This window comes from Cryptomeria japonica, chromosome 7 (genome assembly GCF_030272615.1).
Source record: "Cryptomeria japonica chromosome 7, Sugi_1.0, whole genome shotgun sequence".
Classification (NCBI taxonomy): Eukaryota; Viridiplantae; Streptophyta; class Pinopsida; order Cupressales; family Cupressaceae; genus Cryptomeria; species Cryptomeria japonica.
Genome location: NC_081411.1, coordinates 49,192,847 through 49,215,214, shown reverse-complemented (window position 1 = coordinate 49,215,214; position 22,368 = coordinate 49,192,847). Strand labels below are relative to the sequence as shown.

The 22,368-nt window shown below is 36.5% G+C and overlaps 1 protein-coding gene across 2 annotated transcripts in view; it reads right to left on the bottom strand.

Moving 5' to 3' along the window:
* The window catches only part of LOC131046456 (vacuolar fusion protein MON1 homolog), a 224,606-nt gene that overhangs the window by 109,847 nt on the left and 92,391 nt on the right, over window positions 1–22,368 (bottom strand). The window contains exons 8-9 of one of the 2 annotated variants that reach the window (XM_057980206.2): window positions 20,257–20,430; window positions 16,482–16,573 (exon numbers count right to left, since the gene is read on the bottom strand). In XM_057980206.2, coding sequence (XP_057836189.2) covers window positions 16,482–16,573; window positions 20,257–20,430 — 266 coding nt within the window. The remainder of the gene's footprint in view (window positions 1–16,481; window positions 16,574–20,256; window positions 20,431–22,368) is intronic. The other variant, XM_057980207.2, reaches the window with a different exon arrangement.

The following is a 22,368-nucleotide window of genomic DNA, read 5'->3' as shown; positions in this document are numbered from 1 at the left end:
CAAGCTAGTCAATGACACCTTCACGATGTATATCACCAGGACATTGCAAGGGAGGATTCACAATCGACTGTCTCTGGACGCGCAAGAGCTCGTGAAGAAGCATGGTGCTTGGTTCATTCAGTTTCCAAAATTCACATACATCAGAGATCATAGATGTCCTTCACCTCCGTACATGTTGCCGAGATATCCTATAAACAGGATAATACTATTTGAGGTGACTAGACAGTTGGCAGCTTATGCAAAGGCATCAAGACACAAGCATGGAAATGGAATTCCCGTACCCATCCTACTAGGGAACTCAGTTGAAGTATGTCCTAATACTCAAGCCGCGGAGGATGCAGAGAAAGAATTATCTCTATATTCATTCACATCCTTTGCCTCAAGGGAGAATTTCGATCCTCATGGTCATATAGAAGAAACAGTCGGGAAGAAGTACAAGCATGAGTTTCAGGTGGAGGACTTTTGGATGAATGTCCAAGATGATGTAGAGGTCAAAAGGAAGATGCATTCCAGGTTACCCTTGGATCTCATCACGAAATGCAAAATTTACAGAGTAGCCGATCAAGCCCAGGACAGTGGTAGATGCCTCCAATCATCCTATGAGAAGGAAGATAAAGAAGTGAAGATAGATTGGAATGAGCCAGAGGTTTTAGACCTAAGAGCTTTGATGGCTCCCGTTTTATCTTGCACTCGCAGATGGGTGGATGTACAACATCAAAAATTGAAGGAGCAAAATGTATACATGACATTCACCTTGGAAACAAGACCAGAAGGAGAGTCAAGTGTGAGTGAGAATACTTCTCATTCCAAAGGCTCAAAGAGGAAAGGACCTGAGAAGAGAGAGCCTTCCAAGAAGAAGTAGAAAGTAAATCCTGATCGCCCACCAAGCACATCTTCTAGGCATGAAAAGGAAGCAAGTCAAGGAGAAGATCAGAGGCAGATAGTGTATGAAATTGATGAGTCTATGGAATCTATGGTACAGAATGATAAACAAGGAAAAGGACAGACACCTCAGCATTCATCGAGTCAATCTCCCCAGGTTGGTGATAATGAGCAACAAGAAGAAAAGAATGATGATGAAGCAACATCTCCTTTCAAGGAAGATAGACCTCTACTTAAAGAAATACAAGTGAGGGAAAGGAAATCTATCATTCTAGATTGGCTAAAAGAGAGGTTGACAAGGGTAGTTGTGGTCGAAGAGGAAGAACAAGTATTTGACTTGGAAAGCCTCATAGGAAATTCTCATTAAGAAATAGAAAAGAAGAAGGCCACAAAGATGTCAAAGGTAATTAGAGATGAGACGGGATCCAGAAAAGTGCAGATAGCTACACCAGTGGTGGACAAGTATGAAGATGAGATTCTAGCAGAAGAATACGATCTGGAAACATTCGATCTTGGTCCACTAACCACCGTGCAAGCCATGGAAGAAGCAACTGATTCACTGAAAGCACTTAATGACAAACTCAAAGAAGAAATGGAAAAGAATAAGAAACTAGAAAAGGAGGTCAATGCTTGGAGGAATTATTTTAGCCATCTTAATCAACCTTTGAGACAACAGGATCCAGCAATATCTCCTTTGCATGCACTTCCTCTTGAATCAATAAATGAGGCAGAAAAGGTAAAGAGCTTGGTACAACTCATGAGTTCTTGGATTGATGAATCTTACAAGGTTGCCATTGAATTTGCAACAAGGATGATGAAAACAGTCCACCGTGCTATCCAAGTTCTTGAGATCATCCATAATCTATTGGTAACTGTGGATGCATTTGCTCACACTAGAGATGTTGTCATCCCGGTCTTGCAAGTGATAAGAAGGACTCCAAGACAGGTTCTAGCACAAGAGAAGATAATGAATGGAGAAGCCCATAGCCTTCTGCAGTGGTCAACTTTGCTCTAGATAAAGGAAGTTCTTTTTGAAGATATCAGTTCCAGATGCAGCCAAGTTGAGGAAACCATCCACCCTATTCAAAACAAGGTGTTTGAGGTATTATGTACGATCCTTGATAAAAGAATTGAGATCGAGACAGATGTAGACGTCCAAGAGTTGGAAGACAGAATTAAGATCATCTTTTGCAATGAAGAGAACATCGTCACCGAAGAGCAGCGAAATCAGATGCATGCTACTATGTTCCTGATCGAGAAAACAAAAGAGCTTGAGCCTGGATGGGAAGCGACACTTCTCACTGCTTTTGATCAAGTCCTCCACTTGGAAGAATGAATGAAGAATCTTCTTGAGATTCCCATTGCTGAGATTGAGGGAATTACATCCAGATTCATTGAATATGCCAAAAAAGAGCATAGGAAAGGGAACAAAGTTCTAGATGAAAAGTTGTTATAAAATGATGTGGCAGCTTAATTCCTATTGGTCTCTGTCTCCTCGTTATTTGTGCCAATTTTTATTGGCTATGGATTGATAATGTTTATCTAAATGGGGACCTTTTTTGTAACAAACACTAATTAGGGTTTAGGTGTCAGAATCTCAGCCATTTATCTTCTTTTGATCGAGGCCATTCATTGTATTTGAGAGTGCTATATAAACCCTCACTCATTTTATTTTAAGAAGTTAGAAAAAAGTTAGAGAGTTAGAGAGAAATAAGTTTAATATCAACAGCAGAGAAATAAGGTGTGAAGAGAGAAATTTGAACAATTGTTGTTTTATTTGGCTATGAGATCAATAAAATATTGAAGTTATGGTGTTTTATTGCAATCCTTGTGGCTATTTTCATGGTTGTTTATCTTCTTGAATCACTCTTAGTAGAGATAGCATTTAAGGTTTAAGTTTGAAGGACGAATGTTGTGCTTCATCTTTGATAAGACTCACATTCCAAACCACTAGCTCCTTACTGATTGTAAGAACGCGTTGTGTGGTCAATCGGAAACCTTGAGATTGATTAAGAGTTCAATCATCATTAGAAGTATTGATATGTATCTTATTGATACTATCTATCTCCTTGGTGATTTGAAAATCGTTGAATCCCCTTAGAAGATCGCACCAATTCTAGTGGAGTTGCAATCCTTTGGCGATACTGAAATTGGTAGAATATTATCAAGACCAGTTCTCATTAAGTCATTCTTAGGGTTAGTTTAAGCATCTCTTCCTTGAATCCTTTATCTTTTGATCTTTTTTGAAAACCAGTTAGCTTTAGGAAAATCCTATTCCCTCATCTGAAAAGTAATCACGTGAACAAGCTTTCTCTGAAAGTACGTAAGGCCCCTTGAAAAACAATAAGCACAACGACCACTGGTACTTATCCACGAGTAGAGAACCTACATAAAAGAACCTTGAAGTTTCACCGATTGATCCTTCTTTGCGATATCTTCAGCATTCGGTAACTTTACTCAAGAGAGGATAAGATACCTCTGGGTATTTTATTCTGTGTTTGGTCGTGTACAAAATACACATCAACAAATCTCAACCAAAGTTTTGTCAAAAACATCAACAAGATCAAATCCATCATCAAAGTCAAGTTTCAATATCAACAAGCTCAAAACCATGCAACAAACAAGCTTGTCAATGTCAACATCAAATTAAACTTATGCAACATTCTAGAAATGAAGAAAACATCTTACATGTTGTGATCTTAGGTTCAAACCAATCAAGCAAACATCATGGATTGGCATTATGCATTTCGTAGGGAAGGTGAAGAATTCATCTCCTCCATTCCTATTCCATCACCACCCATAGAAACATTAGCTCAACAAATCAATACTTTGCAACAACAAATGAGAGACATGACTAGTCCTAGCAATCATAGGGGCTGGTTAGAAAATATGATGAGGGAAGTGATAACCACAAGGGAATCATTATTAAGCCAACCTTCTTCTTATGAGACCAGTCAAACATGCCAACCTTCATTCTTCAACAAAATCATTCCTACCTCAGTTCAACCAACATTAGAGTCATGTCAACCTTCTTTCAACCCAACATATCAATCATACCAATCATATCAAACCAACATTCAAAGTACCTCTTTCAACCAAAATCAAACCCCTTTCAACCAAAGTCCAAATCAAAATTCATTCAACCAAAATCAAACCTCTTTCACCCAAAATCATACTCCTTTCAACCAAAATCAAATCTCTTTCAACCAAAATCCAAATCAACCATATCTATCCACCATTTCATCATCCCCTAAAGTCACACAAGACCAATCCACACCATGTCTACCCAATAACACAATCTCCCAAGGGGTATCCATAGCACAAATCCAATCTAATTCAAGTCATGATTCAGAGGATCTCATTCAAAATCCTTCCTCATCAAGTCAAAAGGTTGAAACCTTCCAAAAATCTCCCATGCAAACTCCCCCATGTCAGGAGGACAATCCAAAATCAAAAGAAATCAGACATGAAATAAATCAAGATCAAGAACAAACATTTTCATCATACCCAATTTTCGATCAAAATCTCGTCGACCAAGAGTCTTATGATGATCCCCTCATTCTTTTCTATTCCACTCATAATAACACCCTTGTTTCACAAGAGCAAGATTTTCTTCAAGTACCATCCAACATCCACCTCCTAAACAAGATCCCATTATCATTTCTCCTAGTCTCCCTCATGATTCCAATACACAAGTTGTTCATGAACCCCTTATCAATGAAATCACAAATCTAGATCATACTACACGGGACAACTTGTCAACAATTGTATGTGCACCATCATCAAATGCCAATGTCGTGACAGAAACAGGCATAACGCCAGCTAATGAAATCAACACCCATATTGTTACATCATCTTCTTCAAGCACAAGCATAACACTAGCTAATGAGATCAACACTTGGTTGGCTTCATCATACTCTTCAAGTGCATCAATAAAAACAGGCATAGCACCCACTCATGTCACAACTTCGAAACCAAAATCTATTTTCCTCATACACCCACACTTGAAAGACTGGGGGCAAGAAGATTTACTACAGATGAATTGGTTTGAAAATAAGGAGGCTATAGCAAAAACTGTACATGAAAGACTCTCGACTGAATATCCTATTGAAAAAGATACATTCATTCAACTCTTCAAACAAAGACCAATGAATTATCTACACAAAGATCATACCAACTCAATAACAACATGCACCTAAAAAGATATTACATCTAAGGGTGGGTTCATTTCAATTTTCAGTACTATATCTGCATATTTCTTTACTGCATTGCATATCTCCATTTCAGAGTGCATCATAGTTGCTTTCATATCACCATTGCACAACATATAGTTGCATATCATTATTGCTTTCTCATATAGTTGCATCAATAAATCAAGATGATTGTCTGAGTTATTCACCTATCTGCACTGAAAGGAACGAAGGTTGTCTCATTTCCTAGATACTTGTTCATGAAATCTTTAGGAGGCCTTTAGTCTTTCATCTTCAACGTCACATTGTGATTAAGCTTTATCCTTGGTTGGGTAGAAGCTTCACTATCAAGTCTTGTTACCCAAAATCTATCAATCAAAAGTTTTAAGTCATTACAGATACCTAGTTCGTCATGTGGCTAGTGAAAAATCCAATAGTCTACTTCAACGTCGTTGTAATTGTCATACCCAAGTAAGTTTCATTACTTACAAGTCAAGGCAAAAAAGTAAAAGAAAGAAGTGCCAATATCCATCACAAGGAAACATACACAATGATATATAAACTAAAATATCATGTGTGATAAGAGCTTGACTACGGAAACATGCAAATAACTCCATTGGGGCTATGGACGCCTACTGGCAATGGAGCAATGTTTGAGAGATTATAGTGCATAACCTCGTCGGAGCCCTAAAGGCTTGTTGGCAGCAAGGCTCTATCTAGGTTGCTTTTGAAATCAGAATAACTCACGTAGCTAGCCACATAGGATTCCAAGGGTCTTTGATGGTTATAAAAGTTGGAATGAACTAAATTGCAAACACATGGGCAAAAGAAGATCAAAATTTCAAGAATTGATGGAGAAGTTTTCCGCGCCTCCATTCATAAATCTCAGTTGCATAGTGTGTTAGGTTGGATGGTCTAAGTCTTTTGAGAATGGATTAAACTCTGTTGACGTGTATTTTGTACACCATCATACACAGAATAAAATACCTAAGGGTATCTTATCCTCTCTTGAATAAAGCCTCTAACTGCTGAAGATTCGCATCAAGGATCAGTTAGGATGACTCCAAGGTTCCTTTTGGTAGGGTCTCTACATGTGGACAAGCTCCAGTCGTATGATGTGATTTGCTGGAATCACAAGGGGACTTACATTGAACTTCCGATCTGCTTTGCTGGACACAGGCTCTTACTAACTTAGATTAAAAAAATGGAAAAAGGATAAGGGCGAAGAGAGGATCTAATCCTAATACTAAGAATGTAGGAGCAATGATTTGATTTTTGATGAAACTCTAACTAGGTCTTGTTTTGACATCAATGGAACATCTACACAAGGCTAGTGCGATCTTCTAAGGAAGCTTTATGATGTTCAAATCATCACCGCAGGCATAGATACCATCCAAGTTGATGCATATCAATGAAGAAGCGACAAATTGAAATTGAGCTTGAGCTGAACGATTCCAGTTGACTACACAAGGCAAGTCTGCAATCAACAAACTGCTAGTAGTATGGATATACGAATTCCATCATCAATTAATCACATTTCCTCCATTCATCTAATCATCTACCATCTAAGATTGAAGACTTCAACAAGAAACCATGCAAATTGCAAGAAAACGACATATTTCACCATTACTTCAATGAAAATGGAGTTTGTTTACAATCAATGGCAACAATTTCTTGCCTTGTCCTCCTATTCTACTCTCTAACTACTTTCAACTATTTCTATACTATCTCTAATCCTCTAATCTCTCTAACTCTAATTCTCTTTTACAAATGAAATGTTTGGGCTTATATAGTGCCCACAATACAATCTGATGGCTTAGATCAATTCAAGATCAATGGCCAAGATTCAACAATGAAAACCCTAATTAGGGTTTGTTACAACCATTACATAACATTTAATGTTTGACCAATGATAAAATTGTAATGCTTGGACACATGTCCCTTTTAGAAAAATTGACCAATGGATAGCCAGGGTAGGTACATCGAAGTTTGTGCCACCTTCCATGAGTTAAGTACATTGAATCTGGTCATGCTGAGGTGGAACACACTGACTGGAGAAATGATGACTAGGACGCCACCTCATCTAACACTTGTAACTTGGTAGATATTCATCTTGATATTGTTGAGAAACTTGCTTTAATTAATTCCTCTGGATCTATTTTGCTTCTTCAACGAGCCCTTGTTCTAACTCCTTGCGTCCTTGATGTGCAGGAAGATGATGTACCTCGCCTTGGAACGCTGGATTGCCCTTGATGATGTTAGTCCAAAGAAGGTCGTCCATGTCCTGGCTTGATCGTCCTGGCGAAGACCGTCCTTGATTCGGCTTGATTTTCCTTGAAGAGACCTCCATTTGATGCCTACACAACATTTCAAAATTAGTAACATGATTTTGCAATACATAACATAAATTAGAGAGCAAATTTTAGGAAACTTAATGATAAGTCCTTTATTAATCATTTCCTAAAAAAGACCGAGCTAAGGAAAAACAAAATTTCAAAATTAAGGCAATGACAATCAAAATTCGAAATTAAAACAAGAGATTTTGCCATACCTTACTTAAGAGCTTAACTCTAAAATGCAAAATGAATAAAATCGCCTAGGCAAAATTTGAAATAAGATGGTCTTGATGTGATCTTCAAAAGAACGTTCCTCTTATCAACTTCGCCACCCTTCAAGTCTTGGACGTGATCTCCTCTTCAAGTTAGCAATTTCGCCATCTTTGATATGTCTTTGACTTGATCCTCTAACACCTTGGCAAGTTCGCCCAATATAGATTCGCACCACCTTGGAAGTTACTAGCGCCTTCCCTTTGAAATTCGCTCCTCCTCTTGAATGATACTTTCGCACTTCCTTTGTATACTCCAAATCGCATTTCTCCTTTGTCTTCCTCAAATCGTATGTAAGAGATGAAAATGATGATGTGAAAATGAAGATTTTCACCCTCCCTTTATAGCGTTCATACCTCTTACCACCATATAGGCCGAATTGTGTAAAAATAAGGCAATTTAAATGATTTTTAAAACAAATAACAAAGGCCGACCTCTAAAATACCAAGCGCTCCCTTTTGATTTTTATTAAATTAATAATTAATTATTAAATGCCTTTATTTTTAATTAATAAATTTTGATTTTTTACAAAGGCAAAAATAATTAATAAATACATACCATGCGCTATTTAAATGCTTTTAATTAAATATCGATTTTTTCTAGCATTTAAATAAATTCAAAAAATGTGTTTGAGCGCCAAATTTTGAAGATGAAGGATACGTACCTCATCGCCCTGGTCCCTGACTGAGGGACAGAAGCGATCCATTACCTTGGTCATGATCCTTGCATATTTTACGTCCAAGGTGTTCATTTCTACGTTGAATTTGCCATTTTCCTTGGGATCTTCGAACTTGATTGACTTATCCTTGCGATTGAATGTCCTTTTGATTCCCTTGGACACTTGGAACGTGATCAATTTTCAAGATTTAGAGCCTTTATGCAAATTTCGCTCTAGTCCCTCCCTGAGGGACAGGAGCGAACTGGGAATCTTGGTGTAAACTCTTCAATGTTAGCAACCTTTGATACTTTGCGCTTGATTAGGACGCCTTAAAATGTCTTCACCACCTTGTATTCGAACTTGGAGTGTCTTGAACTTAAAGGAACGGCATCATACTTATCATATCGCCCTGGTCCCTTGGAGAGGGACAGGAGCGATTTTGCTCTTGTGGGCCTCATTTCACTTCATCACCTTCGAAAATTATATTCAACGGATTCGCAATGCCTCCTTTCATTCATTCATGCCTTGAGATCGGTTGAAATTTGGCGAGAAAATCATCTACAACAAAAATCGCTCTGGTCCCTTCCTGAGGGACAGGAGCGAACTTAAGCATTTTGGTCCTTTGTTGACGTTTGATAATCTTCAATTTGTCTTCAACGGGTTCGATTGACCTCCTTTCTTGCCTTCGAACATAAAATTTGCTTGATCTTTGCCCAGATCGTACCTTATGAAGAATTTCGCTCTGGTCCTTCAGTGAGGGACAGGAGCGAATTTGACCCTCTAGGCAAAAACTTCATAATTTCATTGTTTTTGATCAAGTCTGGATGCTCTATCATGCTCATTTCGTCCTTCACCATGCCTATGATGTCTCGATTCGTCCAAACAAGGTCAGGAATGGCTCAACTAAGCATTTTCGCTCTGGTCCCTTGGTGAGGGACACGAGCGATTCGCCTTGGTCCCTTGGAGAGGGACAGGAGCACTTTTCGCTCTGGACCCTTGGAGAAGGAGACGAGCGAAATTTGACTTTTCGCACTCTTTATCAGGATAATTTTAATGGAATATAACATTTAAGTATAAGTGACATTTCTTATACTTTAAGTTATATTCCATATATACTTTCAGGATGTTTGAGAGTGGTTTCAGACCTCCAGGAGTTATATTGCAAAATCTAGTTTTCGGAGGTTTTTCAGTTTCCAGACTTAGTCAAATTTCAGGATCAGGACATTCCAGACTTAGCCAAAATTCAGGATCAGGACCTTACTCAAGCCGGACTTGTTATCCTGTTGATCTCCCCGACAGCGCTTCAAGTTATATTCATTTGATAAAATGCACCTCTTTGGACCTTTTCACATCGTCAAGACGTTAAAATCTTGCAAGGACAAAGCAAAATTGGATTTGTAGCTCCGGTCCTTCACTGAGGGACAGGAGCGATTTTTCCCCCTGGAGGCATTTCTGTGCTCATGAAAATCTTCAATTTATATTCAATAGAAAGATCTCGCCTTTCTCCATCACTTCCAATTCGTAATTCATCTTGACCCTGCAGGAATAGTAAAATATTTGAAAACGAGCTCCCGTCCTTCACTGAGGGACAGGAGCGATTTTGCTCCTACAGGCCAAAATAACATGATTTTACACATTTTAACACTTCACAAGGCGAAAACAAATCATTTGAAATGCCTAGGATCAAAAATCAAAAATGTCAAAATTTGGTCAAAAATATTCAATTGGACAAAAATTCACATTTCATCTTCAACACTTAGACAAATTTAAGCTCTGCATCAACATTCCAATTGAAAATTAGACCATTCTGGCGAATTCATTGCATTCAAAATTTGCATCCTAGAAAAGGAAGCTCAAAAAGCTCCCAAAACTGACTGGATTCTGGCCTGAAAAGACGGTAATTAAAACCCTAAGGCTTGACCCTAAATCCAGACAACTAACAAACTAACAAAACCCTAAAAAAGCAAAGCGAAAACGAACAAAACGAGCAAAAAACATGGGTCCCCATTTGCAATGGGGCGATGTGTGAAAACGTCACAACAAACTCCTATCTCTAAAACGTTTCGCACCTTTAATCCAATTAGTGCATTTCAGAATGAAAGATGCGCACACTCATCCTTGTTCAAATAGGAACTGCATTTTTGTAATGCACCTTGCATTTGCATAACTCATCAAAAATTCATTGTCTCCACCACTCTATGCATTATCATGTTATCATCATAGGTCTGCATACTTGGGGACATAAATGAAAAAAAAAAATCAAATACAGTCCTAAAAACATCAATAAAAAACATTCAAATAAAAAAAATCAGATAAAGTCATGAAAAAATCAATCAAAAAAATCACAAATGTCATAAAAAAATCAAAGCAAGAAAGCATGGGTCATCCATCAAATCAAATCAACAACAAGCAAACTTTCAAAGTCTACAATCAAATCGATCACATGTCTTGTTAATCAATCAAACTCTATCAAACAACAACATGTCTTATACAAGGAAGGTTACACTCGAAACTAGACAGATCAGTCTTATACGAGGTACTCACTCTTTGAAAATAGAAATTCCTATCAATGATCACACAAATCAAAACAATGGCATAAATTAGTATGACTGCTGGATTTTGTCCAAGTTAGTCTTATCTTTATCAATTAATGGCAGGTCATGTTTCAACAATAACAAAAACATTTGAAAACCATAAAAATACCAAAAACATTCAAAAAAAATCCTGAAAAAATCAACACAAAAAAAATCAAATATAAAAAAAAATCAATCAAAAACTTAAAATAAACATGTCTCACAAGAATCAAATATCCTAGCAGTTATCTAGCAAACACTTTGCACGAAGTTAAACAAAGGATACAACTATCTCGTCAAACGTCTGCAATCAACTGTCTAATCTATCGAATCACTATCAAACTGTCAACGTGATCAACATCTTGTCTTAAACAGAATTGGTACACTTGAAACCAAACAGGTCAATCTTAAACAGGGTCCAAAACTTCTGAAACTAGACATTATCAAAATCACATAGAGCAATCACACGAAGACAAAAATCAGTATGGTTGCTGCATTTTGTTCTAGTTGATTTTATCTTTTATCAAGTTGGCGAAGATCATGTTTCTAGCTACTCAAGGATGTCCAAAAAGTGACTAGAGGAGTTGTGATGGCCATGATTCTTTTCTTTGTTTGTTGTTTGTGGTTTGAACCAATGACATTTTGGGGCAATTGCTCTAGTGGGTGTCTATGATAGGAGCATTCACTTGTGAATGCCACATATACCTCGACCCCTAGCGTAATTCCTAAAATGGAGGGTTCAATCCTTGTCTGCTATGTGTTTGTTTCTTTGCAATGAGATATCTATGCATCTTGGTTCCTTATACCCTGGTGTACAAAGCTTCATTGTTACATAATAAAGCTCAATGGTGAAAATGTATTCCACTATAAATAAAGACAAGAAGACTACTCGTCATCAATCATATCATTTCATTTTTCTAATCTCATCATGCTGATTGTCTCTTCATATCATTCTCTCATCAAGCATTTTTCTACTTGATCATTCTTTCCAATCATTCTTTCATTTAACATGATCTCTCTCATCACTTAATTTCAATCTTTTCATCGATAATTCTATCATTTTCTCATATCAACTATTCTATCTATCAATCAATTATTCCTCACCTTCATCATATTTTATTGATTCAAGAGAACAGTAGAACGAGAATCCAATCAGAGAAGTTAATCTGAGAAGAGTGGGTCGGGACAAAGCATCTCCAGCCTATATTTGGATCAAGTCTAACACTCAATCTATATAGCAGAAATAATAAATATTGTGGTATGCATCATGAAGTGATTTTATGTATAATTGCTCATATATGTTTGATATGTATGCTTATTGTATGCAGCATGATTATGATTTGATGCGTGATACTTCACTTCCTGATATGAGAATTAATAATAATGCAACATCATGTTATTATATTACTCTTTTATATGGACATAGACAATGATGTGGATTCCTCATCTATTTGTTTAAATTCTGCAAACAACCAAGATAGGGGCAGTAAGGGAATACAAGGAGGGGAAACAGTTATGAGATCCTCTTCTAAGCACACCACCTCATGGCGGAAGTCTGATAGTCCCATGAGGCCAAAGGGGTGCAAGAGGTGCCCCGTCCTTGGGCTTAGAAGGGAAGGCTGCTCCGGACATCCTATTGTAGTTCCCAAAAGCCTCCACCATGGTTGATTATTGGGTTGAGTCCCAATCATGCAGAGGAATAAGGGTGGCAAGAGGAGGGGAAACTACTATAGGATACCTCACTAGGTAAACCCCCTCATATGGATGGGGGAAGGCCACATGAGGCCAAGAGGGATGTTATATCTGCTCTTGGGCCTACGGTAGAGGGTCGTCTTGGGCACCCTATCATGCCTCCTTATCCTAACACTTTATGGTTGAACTCCATTAATGAATTATATCATATGACTAAAATAATGTTCCTAACCCTAGTAGGTAAGATCTATTTTATGAATTATGCTTCAATGATTATCTAACATGATTGCAGGGCCTCAACCAGAATTTGTTCAACAATTTAAATTGGTAAATGATATGTCTAACTCTATTTCATTTCTTTCTTTACTTGGAATTGTGATTTTAGGGTAAAAACTAGGGCATTTACGAAGGGGACATTACAATTGTTTTGTAGGTATGAGAAAAAAAAATTAATTAATTAATTATGTTGTCTAAAGTTATTTCATGGCACATAATATTTAATTAATTGTTATTTAAAATAAAGTGACTTTTGGTTCAAAAAGAAAATATAAATAAAATCACTGAAATTATTTTTCTAGAAGAATCATTAAATTATTATAAAAGGAGATTTTTGGTAAGGCTTGAGCATTCAGGATAATTTATGAAAGCTTTTGATCAAAAGATTGAACCAGGTTCATTCTTCAGACAGGACAAAAACCCTTGCGGGATAGGTGGATTGGACAGAAACACAGCTCCATCCGTGGGTGGATTCACCTCAAATTCACAATTGGGCATCATCGGTGAAATTTGCAAAGTTTTCTAAGAAGACAAATTTCAAAAAAATTTATCAGATCTTGAGTATAAAGGTTTATTTCAGAAGTATTTATTCAAATTTTAGAATAAAGTAATTATATCTAGTAGAATGAAATATATTGTTGTTGGAGAATAAAGTTGGGTAAATTAAAATATTATTATTTTGGTGACTTTATTAACCATTCAGAGATGATCCACTTGAAATACATTTGCATAAGGTGAGCAATTATATTATTATAAGAATAGGCAATTGTATGCTTCAAATTGTGAATACAATAATTATGCCAATTATAATCACATATTGCTGATCTGGCAATTGTATTAAGATTCCCGGAAAATAGAGAGATATTGGCTGGCAAATAGTATATCTGAAGACTATTCTCGGGAGCACTCTATTGCATTTAATTTCTGAAGTCAATACTATTGAAAGGGGCATCTTATTATTGGGTGAATAAATTTAATATGATTGATATATTTATATTGTTTGGGGCAAAATATACATATGGTGAAATCCTTTCATAAGATTGGGTGATTAATAGAGGAAGACACCTGGACAATTTTACTTATCCATTCAGACCTGGCCGTTTTTTCCTCTAATGAAGGTGGGACTCCCTATATACTAATCGCACCCCATCATTCGTGGGCGTTTGGATGATAAGCATATCGTGGACTTATTTATGCATATGGAGAGTTTGAAATGGCCAATCTAATCTGACATTGCTCATTCAAACAAACGTGGCAAAGGAAAGGGTTACTATCGTGTTGTCCAAGCCTCCAATTCATAGTGAATCTTCAGCTGAGTAGGCATATAAGGGAGTACTATGACATCATGGGTTGAAGATACATTTTGGGCTTGCAGATTGGCATTGATTCTTCAGTGAACAGATATATTATAACATTCTGAACCAATTAAACTTAACTCTGCATTTGTTGAATGTATTGTGACTGAGGATAAAGGACTGATGTGTGGGATAGGTATATTGAGTCTGTTATTCTGGGCCAGTCACTAATAGCGTTGAATTTCATGTGCACATGCCAGGTCAAATGCATTCATTCAGTGTTTGTGGCAGTTTGAAATCAAAACATGGGAGGTGTGTGAATTAAAAAAGCAAGTCAAAGGAGTTTGAAGCGCAACATAATACCTTTCTGGTATCACCTGATTTGAGGATAGCGTTTGATGTTTTGAAAGGTCAGAACTGTTATTATATGTAATGTAATCTGAATTCCTTGCAACAGGCATAGTTATTTTTTGTTATCATATTTGTTAAAGAATTTCAATAAATAGTGTGCAAATGAAATTATGTTTTGAATATCATAAGAAACCCATTTAAAACCAGTACAACCAAAAAACCTTTTTACATGCTTACAAACTGTTCAACAAAATGTCCAAGAGGAAGAAGGTGCAAAAAATCAAAAATTTAGCAAGGGATCTTACACTTTGAATGTTTTCCATGGTGACAAGTTTGTTGAGATATCCTTAACACCTTCATTTTTGTGACCAAAAATTTCCTGAGTTGGGCTAATTGAAATGTCCTCAAATGCATATTCATCTGGAATGCTTTTTTGAAAATCAGTCAATTCCTCACCATGTGGAAGTTTAAAAGATAGTGCATGATTTGGTCGATCTTCCTTCTTGAACTCTTCTCATCCAACAAGTGGAACCCTTTTGTCTTCCCCTCACTGATGTTTTGGTGACACATGCCATCATTAGAAACTAATAAAACGTCTTCTCCTACCCAAGATTCTTTATCTTCAACTTGTTTTGTTAGGTCTTCTTGTTCTTCCTCATTGGTCTGTTCATTTTGTTCTGGCCCTTCTTCCTTGGGTTTACCAGCTTCTTGTGATTTTGATTCTGATTCAGACTTCATTTCATCTGTCAAAATTGATTATGTTGGGTCGTGTTCCTTGATCTCCTTAGCCATTTCCCTCATGTTTTCATATAGAGCTCTTATATAGCTATTTTCCTTGACCTTTGATAAAATTAAACTTTAATTTTATATTTTATAATTATATTGTATTTTTTTTTTTTATATTTTAATTTTATATTATTATTCCAATCCCATTTCAAAAAGGGGGCATTAAACCAACCTCGCCCTCAGACCTAATGACAACAAGCTTGTTTTGATTGTAAGAGACAGCGACTAACATGCATGATGTCAAAAAACGCAAGGACTAGAGTATTTGGAAGAAAGCGGCAATTGGCACAAAAGGTAGAGCAGCTAGAAGATAGCTAATGGAATGAAGACTTCACAAGAACAAAACAGATTGGATTTTGGAAGATTAAATTTCTAGCTAAATTGGTATACTGATATTAACAAGAAATAAGTTTGATATACGGATTGTCTTTCAAAATATTAAATTTTTAACTAAACTTTGATAAACAGATAGGATCACGATAGAAGTTTGATATACAGATAGTCTTTCAAAAGAACAAAAGACTATGTTTTCAAAAGGACTGAAAAACTGTATGTAACAGTATAGTTTATGTTGTTGATTTCCATGCAGCTGTGAGTTGTATTAATTATGGCGATTTCCTTGTAAGTTTTTTTAAGGAATGAAAATAGATTTCAAGGTGTAATTATCTGCAATATGCTTCCATATTTGAATTTTTCAGTACCATGTGATTTATGCAATGTTAGTTATCATCAGAACATAGTCATCAGGTATTCTGAAAATTCTTCAAACCCAACATTCACTACCACTTTTACCATAACATCGCTTAATATTCTGAACACAATTACACATCCAACCATATCTAACAAATTACAACACTGGCATTATACATTGTGTCTTCAAGGTGAGATTATACCTAAACTAAATCCTAAACCCAACAGGTACTAATGTGGCTGATTTTCTTGGTAACTTATAGCTTGTATGTTACTTGCAAAGTTGTTTTGTTGAAGCAGATTGGCTGTTATGAATGACTCCAAAGACCTATCATTCTAAACTGCAAATGGAATGCTTATAGCACAAGGAGATAAAAATACAGAAGGTGCAAGAGGTACAAGAATCGATCACATACATTACAGGAAAGTTGGCTGTTAATAACTTAATGCCTGTAAAAAGTTTAAATGATCTCTCAAAATACCTGAAAGACTCTGAAGATACTACAAAATTTGAAAGTAAAAGGATATCATCTGGATGAAGAGTTACTTTTTGAGCCCCAGCAGTGCTAATAACCTGCACTAAAGTATAATCAACAAATGTTCCATGGTTAGATGTAGCCTGTCCAGATATACATTTAACCTGATAGATTACTGGCATCTATTATAAAGAAACAGAAAGGAAATCAAAGATTCATAACAAATGTTTTGTAGGCAGCAACTTTATCATCTGTTCACATTATGAATTTATAATGATTGAAAAATCCCATTTTATGTTCTCCCTATAGGGACCCCTCAAATAGAAAAAACCTATTAGAGACTCATTAGATCTATTTTAAATAGGATATTTTTAATTATTTTATTCCAAGTAATTATGTATATCATGGTATAGTTCTCTTTTCTCTTGTATGCTCCCCTATTTATTTTACAAACTCAATCATTTATATGTCTTCCACCATCAATGAATTTCTGAGAATCTGAGATTACTCATCCTGTTGTTATAATGATCGACCATAGATTGGGTTTCTTTTGTTCATGGCAATAAATCAATGATGCCGGTTTCTACATAATATATAAAACGTGTGCTCTGTACTTTCCATTATATAATTCCATCAGCACCGTGAGGTAGGATGCATCATAGAATTTTAAAACACCTTTTGGAACTGTTGCCATTAATTCAGTACACAATAACTGAAAAAGGCACTTCTAATTCACTGGAAAATCAGCCAAACAAAATATATGAATAAGCAAGGCAAAGTCGCATTCTAATAATTTCACTTTGCTGTTGAAATTATCTTTCTGAAAATACTTTCAACAACAATTTGAGGAACCAGGCCACCTAATACAGGAAATTTTAATAGAGCTTCTGTAAACCAATAAAGTGAAATAACTTATCTTATTCTTGATAAGGCAGCTATATATTTTTATTGTTGCAACAAGAGAAAAGACTGGTAAAGTAGAAAGTTATCATTAATGGATGTACCAATTCAAATGTTAAAATCAAGACAGGAAAGGCTGTGCATAAGAGACTTGTTAGAACGAGCCAGTGCTGCCCAACAAACTGAGGAAGAATAGATGAATATTTTCGATTGGACAGAAAAAGAAGAAAGAATATTACCGCAGCTAACATTTTTGCTCACAAGAAGATAAGCTAAACTCTAGAAAGAATGGGCATGCACAGCATAAAAGAAGAAATTAAAGAAAGAAGACAGAACAAGGTTCACTACCAAGACATGAGATGTAATTTGTCTTAAAAGCTCAAAGAAGGCAGATAAACCAGTACAATGCATATTCAAAAGAAAAATGACTATTTGAAGGAAGCCCTATCAGGCTCAAAAAAAAACAGAGAGTAAAATGAAAATGACTCCAGGGCTCCAGGGACTTTACAGATGAGAAATAGACAGGTCCAAATTCTCAATTGATGGAATGTTACAGCTCCATGTAGGCCTTCCTAGCATAAGATAGCAATCAACTTCTCATTCCAATTACTAGAACAAGACTCTAGAGACTTTATCGAAGCAGAAGATGAAGGTCCAAATGCCAACATGATGGAATGTTCAAGCCCCATGGAGGACTTCAGAGCATAAGATAGCAATCAAATTCTAATTCCAACTACCAGAAGACAAATATAACTGTTAACAATTCATCAGTTTGGCATTGATGTCAAATGTAAGCAAATGCATTTCAGATTATAATAATCTTTATTCCAGATTACACACGAATTGATATACCTCGCAATGACCATGATGACTTGCTTTCAGAATCATTTCCAGATTTCTCATGATTATCTTCAGGTTGAGGTCGATTAGCAGCATCTTCAGAATGACTGATGGTTTGTGGACATATAAAAAAGAATAATTTATCTTGTTCTCGTAACTTCAGATTTGTTCCGAATGCTTCACACTTGTTCTTATATTCTGAAGACACATGAATGTCTGCACTTGTTCTCGTATCCTGAAGGATATTCACCGTAACAGATATGTTCTTTCACAACTTTCCGTTCTGCTTTGTTTTCGTGTAAAAACCTTACAAGCATTCATGATATTCACGGTACACATTGCAGTTCGATGTGAGCATTACAATCCATGGAATCATGGGTGTCATCTATTACTTCGGGGCAGCATATGCTTGTATGATATCCAAATATGGCACACAATCTAAGTACGGCCTCATCAGGACTAAATATGTTTGTGAATTGCAGGTTGATGGCAGCATGTTGGAAGTGGAAGTATGAATGGTTATTGTCTTAATTATTTATTTCGAAAGTGTGTATAGTTATAACCGTAACAGCACCTAATCAGTCTTCTTACAAATCTTTATGCATTGGATATTTTGCAAGTCAACTAGAAGAAGTTAATAGTTGAAGATGTTAATAACAAGTAACAATAACTGTTTTCACAGTAGTTATCAACTGCCCCTAGGAAATATCATTCCTATTTATTTGTTACTTTGTTCGTGTTGACGTGTATTTTGTACACTATCAAACACAGAATAAAATACCCAAGGGTACCTTATCCTCTCTTGAGTAAAGCCTCTGAATGCTGAAGATATCGCGAGAAAGGATCAATCAGGGTGACTTCAAGGTTCTTTGCTGTAGGATCTCTACATGTGGATAAGCTCTCTGTGGTATGATGTGATTTGCTGGAATCACAAGGGGACTTACATTTGATGATTGAACGTCTGATCTGCTTTGAATATTGCTGGAACACAAGCTCTTACTAGCTTTGATTAAAAAAAGGAAAAAAAATGAGGGCGAGGAAAGGATCTAATCCTAACACTAAGAATGTAAGAGCAATGAATGATCTTTGATGGAATTCTAACTAAGTCTTGTTTTGACATCCCAGGACCATCTCCACAAGGTTAGTGCGATCTTCGAAGGAAAGCTTTATGATGTTCAAATCATCACTGCAGGCATAGACACCATCAGGTTGATGCATATCAATGAAGAAGCGACAATTGAAGTTAAGCTTAAGCTGAATGATTCCAGTTGACTACACAAGGCAAGTCTGCAATCAACAAACTACTAGTAGTATGGATATACGAATTTCACCATCAATCAAGCACATTTCTTCCACTCATCTAATAACACGAAATCAAATATGAGAAGTATAGAGACCATGCAAATTGTCGAATCGACCCATAAATTTCACCATTTCTTCAATGAAGTTACAAGTTTTTTACAACAACATCTTGGCAACAATCTTTGCCTTCTCTCTCTACTCTATTCTAATTGCTATTCTAATCACCTTCTAACTACTCTCTATTCACTAACTCCTTTCTAACTCTCTAACTTACCCCTTTCTAAAATGAAGAGTCGGGGCTTATATAGTGCCCATAATACAATTTGATGGCTCGGATCAATTTGAGATCAATGGCCAAGATTCAATAATGAAAACCCTAATTAGGGTTTGTTACAACCATTACATAACATTTAATGCTCGACCAATGAAAAAATCACATTTTAAGGACACATGTCTTCTCCGAAAAATTCAACCAATGGATAGCTGGGGTAGGTACATCGAAGTTTGTGCCACCTTCCATGAGTTAGGTATATTGAATCTAGACATGCTGAGGTGGACCAATCCGACTGGAGAAGTGATGACTAGGATGCCAACTCGTCTGACACTTGTAGCTTGGTAGATATTCAATTTGATGTTGTTGAGAAGCTATCTTTAATTAACTCTTATGAAATTATCTGCTTCTTCAATGAACCCTTGTTCTAACTCCTTTTGTCTTTGATGTGCAGGATGATTGATGTACCTCGCCTTGGAATGCTGGATTGGAAGCGGTCGCCCTTGTTGATGTTTGATCGAAGAAAGCCATCCTTGTTGATGCTAGGCTGGAGGAGGTCGCCCTTGTCCTTGCTTGATCTTCTTGGAGGAGACCGTCCTTGATCTGGCTTGATTTTACAACTCCGGGATCTCCATTTGATGCCTACACAAAATATTAAAGTTAGTTTTTTGAGCATCAAACCTTAAAGCATGAAATTTAAGACCTTTCAAAGGTAAAACTTAAGATATTAATTTGAAAAAAGTCATGATAAATCAAGAACTATACATTTTCAAATTAATTATGAATGGAATTTGGATCTTCAAGACTTAGATTTTACAAAATTGCAATGGGATCACAATAAGTCTAGAATAAGAACTTCAAAAAAGTAATTCTTCATACCTTCCTTTGAGTACTTAAGTACAAAACTTTGAAAAAAATGATGAGAGAAGACCAGATTTTGATGGACAAGCTTAGATTATAGTCCTCCCTTGGATGAATTACGCCTCCTCTAGCTTGAAAAAGAATAAACTCCACTAGCCTCTTCAAAAATCTGGAAATTCGCCTTCAAATACCTTCAAAACATCTGGAAATTATCCTCCAATTTAGCAAGAAATTCGCCTCTCCAATGGCCTTCAAGATGAATTTCGCACTTAAAGGAATGATTGAATGATTTGAAATGTGAAACAACACTCCTCAATATATAGAGCGCTCACCTTCCACTTACCCATGAGGCCGACCTAGCAAATAAAAGGTGAAATAATAAATAAAACCTCAAAAGGAGTAGGCCGACTTGTCAAATAAAGGCAAAATAATGCCTCGTGCGCTCAACTTTTAATTTTTAATTTCACAAAAATTAATTTTAAATGCCCTTATAATAGAAATTCGATTTTTTGAGGCCCAAAATTAATTTATTAAATGCCAATTTAATTAATTTTTTCAAATATTCCAAAGTTAGCAATTTGGCATCAAATGCGATTTGGAGGATATTAACGCCCAAATATGGTAAAAAATAATGAATGCCATTAACTTCGCTCTGGTCCAAGGACAGGAGCGCTTTTCACTTTTGCTCTTATTTCTTCGTCCTTTAATTGCCAACTTTCATTGTGGGGCAAGCAATGATCCCCTTCGTCCATTCTATACATGCTTAACTTGTTTTTGCAAGGCAAAATTGATGTTCTAAAGATTTTCGCCCTGGTCCTCCAGTGAAGGACAGGAGCGCTTTTTGCATTTTAGGCTAGGATTATCAAGTTTTGAAGGCAAATCTTTGTTCACCACGCTTTAGAAGACCTTTTCCATCTTTCACAACCTTGCCTTAGCGTAATTTTGGAGGGAAGTTATTGGTTTTGTAAAAATCGCCCTAGTCCTTCAGTGAGGGACAGGAGCGCTTTTGAGTTTTTTGCACAAATTCTTAATCCCTTCAACTTCAAATGATCCTCAAGGCGTAGAACATCATTCTCCACTCTCTTTGGAGTTTTGAAAACAAAAATATTATCTCAAAATGTAAGGTAAATGGGCACATTTGGAAATTTCGCCCTGGTCCCTTGGAGAGGGACAGGAGCACTTTTGCCAATTGTCATCAAAATTTGCAACTCTTGCATCTCAATTCCTACTCGAAGCTTTTTAAACATCCTTTCAAACTTGTGCCTTGGCCTAGATTTGTCCAAAATTGGCAAGAAAGGCTAGATAACATGTTTTTCGCCCTAGTCCCTTGGAGAGGGACAGGAGCGCTTTTGCAATTTCAAGCTTATCCGTCCTTTGCTAGCTTACCAAATTATCTTCAATGGGCTAATCATGTCTTCTTCCATTCATTTCAATCACAAACTTGCCTTGGCTTTGCAAGAAATTTGCACTTTTTAGAAAATCGCTCTGGACCCTTGGAGAGGGACAGGAGCGCCTTTTTACATCTTGGTGTATTTCTTTGTTCTTTAAACCCTCAATCGCATCTAAGGCATAAAACATCATTGCTCCCTCCTATCCAAGTCAGGTTTTGCCTCAAAATCTTAAACAAAGAGGGGAATTTTGGAAAAGACGCCATGGTCCTTCAGTGAGGGACAAGAGCGCTTTTTGTCCTCTAGGCCAAAATGCTTCATCTTTCATCTC